This window comes from Pyxicephalus adspersus, chromosome 4 (genome assembly GCF_032062135.1).
Source record: "Pyxicephalus adspersus chromosome 4, UCB_Pads_2.0, whole genome shotgun sequence".
NCBI classification, from domain to species: domain Eukaryota; kingdom Metazoa; phylum Chordata; class Amphibia; order Anura; family Pyxicephalidae; genus Pyxicephalus; species Pyxicephalus adspersus.
Window position 1 is genome coordinate 274,091 of NC_092861.1, and position 3,027 is coordinate 277,117.

At 50.2% G+C, this 3,027-nt stretch overlaps 2 protein-coding genes across 2 annotated transcripts in view; both read right to left on the reverse strand.

The window, feature by feature from the left end:
* Window positions 1–289: 289 nt before the first annotated feature.
* Window positions 290–1,997, reverse strand: LOC140327938 (ribonuclease inhibitor-like). The gene is made up of 2 exons (XM_072407186.1): window positions 1,800–1,997; window positions 290–1,519 (listed from the first exon to the last, which is right to left on the reverse strand). The coding sequence occupies exons 1-2, from the start codon at window positions 1,955–1,957 to the stop codon at window positions 1,348–1,350; spliced, it is 330 nt and encodes a 109-aa protein (XP_072263287.1). The 5' UTR covers window positions 1,958–1,997; the 3' UTR covers window positions 290–1,347.
* Window positions 1,998–2,615: 618 nt separating this feature from the next.
* The window catches only part of LOC140327937 (NACHT, LRR and PYD domains-containing protein 3-like), a gene marked incomplete at its 5' end in the record, with an annotated part of 14,392 nt that continues 13,980 nt past the window's right edge, over window positions 2,616–3,027 (reverse strand). Inside the window, one exon of the mRNA XM_072407185.1 lies at window positions 2,616–2,803. Within this exon, the coding sequence (XP_072263286.1) occupies window positions 2,635–2,803 (169 nt within the window). The remainder of the gene's footprint in view (window positions 2,804–3,027) is intronic.

Below are 3,027 nucleotides of genomic sequence, written 5' to 3' on the forward strand. Positions count from 1 at the left end.
ACATTTCCCCCATGGACGATGGATCTCATGATATCGTTGTGAAAGGCACTGCAGGGGCACCCCCAGCATCCGGCTGACACATTTACAGACACATTGGATGGGTGGGGTAGTAATAGTAGTGGGTAAGTGGGATAATACTAGTGGTGAGGGGTAATAGTAGTAATTATGGGTGGGTTGTGGTCAGGGTAGTAGTGGTAGGTGGGGTCATACTAGTGGTGAGGGGTAATAGTAGTGGAGCATGGGTAATAGTAGTGGTCTGTAGGTGGGGTAGTAGTAGTGGTGGTGGGTAGGTGGGGTAGTAGTAGTGGTGGTGGGTAGGTGGGGTAGTAGTAGTGGTGGTGGGTAGGTGGGGTAGTAGTAGTGGTGGTGGAGTATGGAGTAATAATAGTAGTGGTGGTGAGGAGTAAATGTAGTGGTGGGGGGTGAGGAATAAGTGGTAATAACGGTAGTGGAGGTGGGTGGGGTAATAGTAGTGGCAGTGGGTGGGGTAGTAGAAGTGGTGTGTGGGGTAACAGTAGTGGTGGTTGGTGGGGGTAGTAGAAGAGGTGGGTGGGGTAATAGTAGTGGTGGTGGGTGAGGTAGTAGTAATGATGGGGGGTAATAGTAGTGGTGATAGGTGGAGTAGTAGTGGTGTGTGGGGTAACAGTAGTGGTGGTTTGTTGGGGTAGTAGTAGGGGTGGGTGGCATAATACTTGTGGTGGCGGGCGGAGTAATAGTGATGGTGGGTGGGGTAGAAGTAGTAGTGGTGGAGGGTGGGGTAATAATAATGTTGGTGGGTGGGTGGTTGGTTGGGATAATACTAGTGGTGTTTGGGGTAATAGTAGTGGGGGGCAGGGTGAAACTAGTGGTGGACAGGGTAATAGTAGTGGTGGGCAGGATAATACTAGTGGTGGGTGGGGTAGTAGTAGGGGTGGGGGGTAATACGAGTGGTGGGTAGGTGGAGTAGTAATAATAGTGGTGGGCGGGGTAATACTAGTGGTGTTTGGGGTAATAGTAGTGGTGGCCGGGGTGAAACTAGAGGTGGACGGGGTAATTTTAGTGGTGGGCGTGGTAATAGTAAAGGTGGGTGGAGTGAAACTAGTGGTGGGTGTGGTAATAGTAGTGGTGGGTGGGGTAAAACTAGTGGTGGGCGTGGTAATAGTAGTGGTGGGTGAGGTGAAACTAGTGGTGGGCGGGGTAATAGTAGTGGTGGGCGGGTAAAACTAGCATTCCACCAACCATCCACGTATGCCCAATGATGGGACCCGTTCAGCTGGTGAATATTTCCCTCAATATTGGGTGAGTTTGATGGAGGATGAATCTTTACAGGTGAATGATTCCCCCGCCAATATTCTGTATGGGCTGCACTCACTCTAATTCCTCTATCTGGCTGGTTGGCAGAGCTTCCATCAGATCCAGGAGATGGGGCTCCCCCTGCAGGCTGTTCCTGGAAAGGATCAGAGTCCTCAGGGTGCCGTTATTTCGTATTCCCAGGGCCAGAGGGGTGCAGGAGCGGCCGGTCAGATTATTATCTCGCAATCTGTAGAGGAAAATAAGAATTGTGTATCAGGATGCACCCTGCGGGGGGCGGTCTATGATTGGATCCTGCCAGGTATTGCCCCGGATTATTTGAGAAAATAAAAAAATGCCCCATTGTTCTAAAAATCATCAAATTATAACATGAGGAGGGGCCGGAGGGGCCGGGAGGGTCAGGTGACTATAGAAGCAACAAGATGGAATATGAAATAATTGCCCCCCTAGCTGGTTGTACCTGTGACAGGGGGCACCCCCAGATTATCTACCCCCCCCCCCATACTTACCCTAACACCTCTATCTGGCTGGTTGTCAGAGCTTCCATCAGGTCCTTGAAATGAGGGCCATCCAGATTGTTACCGGACAGGACCAGTCTCCTTAGGGCCCCGTTGTCTCTGATTCCCAGCGCCAGGTGGGGGCAGGAAGAGTCCGTCAGTTTATTCATCTCCAAACTGTAAGAGAAGAACCAAAGGTCAGTGACCGGGGGGCCCCAATGGAAAATTCAGCACCACATAGAGGGACTGAGGGGCCCTCAGGAGAGCCCTCCATCTTCCCTGGTCTACAGCATCATGTATGGTCGGTAATATAAGGGGGGCATAGAAATGGCTGAATGTAGCCCCCCCTCCAGGACAGACTGAGGTCCTACAATGGCTGGCCACCTACCTCCTGTGACCTCCTCATGGCTTCCACCATAACCATGTCAGGAAATACAGCATGGCATCTGGGGTATCACATGGTCTCATCTCACCCATCCCCCCACCGGGTGAATTCATCATCAGTCAGGATGAAAAAATACAGAAAAAGTCCAACCACCGGGGAAATAAATACCCCAGATATAAAACCCCATGGACACAGATGATCCAGAGGAAGGCAAATAATTTCCTTCCTGATCCCATGAGGCAATCGGATGTTCCCTGGATCAGCAGTCTCTGTTATCTATAAATCCTTAATCCCCAGTTATATTCTGTGCTTCTAGAAATCATCCAGCTTTTTCTTAAAGCAATCTATAGTAGTTGCCAATCAGCATTCACCTGGACAGAGGTCACACCTTGGTCACAGGTCATGGAGGTCACCAGGTGATTAATGACAGATCCTCCTTCTATCCCATTGGTCAGTTTCTACTCACAGCAGTTCCTCCACCCGGCTGGTTGGCAGAGCTTCCATCAGATCCCGGAGACGAGGGCCCTCCAGATTGTTATTGGTCAGAATCAGAGTCCGCAGGGTCCGGTTATCTCGAATTCCCAAGGCCAGATGGGGGCAGGAAAGTTCTGTCAGCTTATTGTGATTTAGACTGAGGAAGAAGAAATGATGAGAAGGTGAACCTATTCCCTCTACCTGCCATCACTTACCTGAGCTATATAAATCCCATAATAATACAAGAAATAGGCGGTACCAGATCAGGACACCCGGCACTCATCCATATATGGCAAAGGACAACCCACCAGCCTGCTGATTGGACAACAAAGGGGCAGCAGTACAATAATGAGGTCGTCTCTCTGATCTATTTCACAGTCA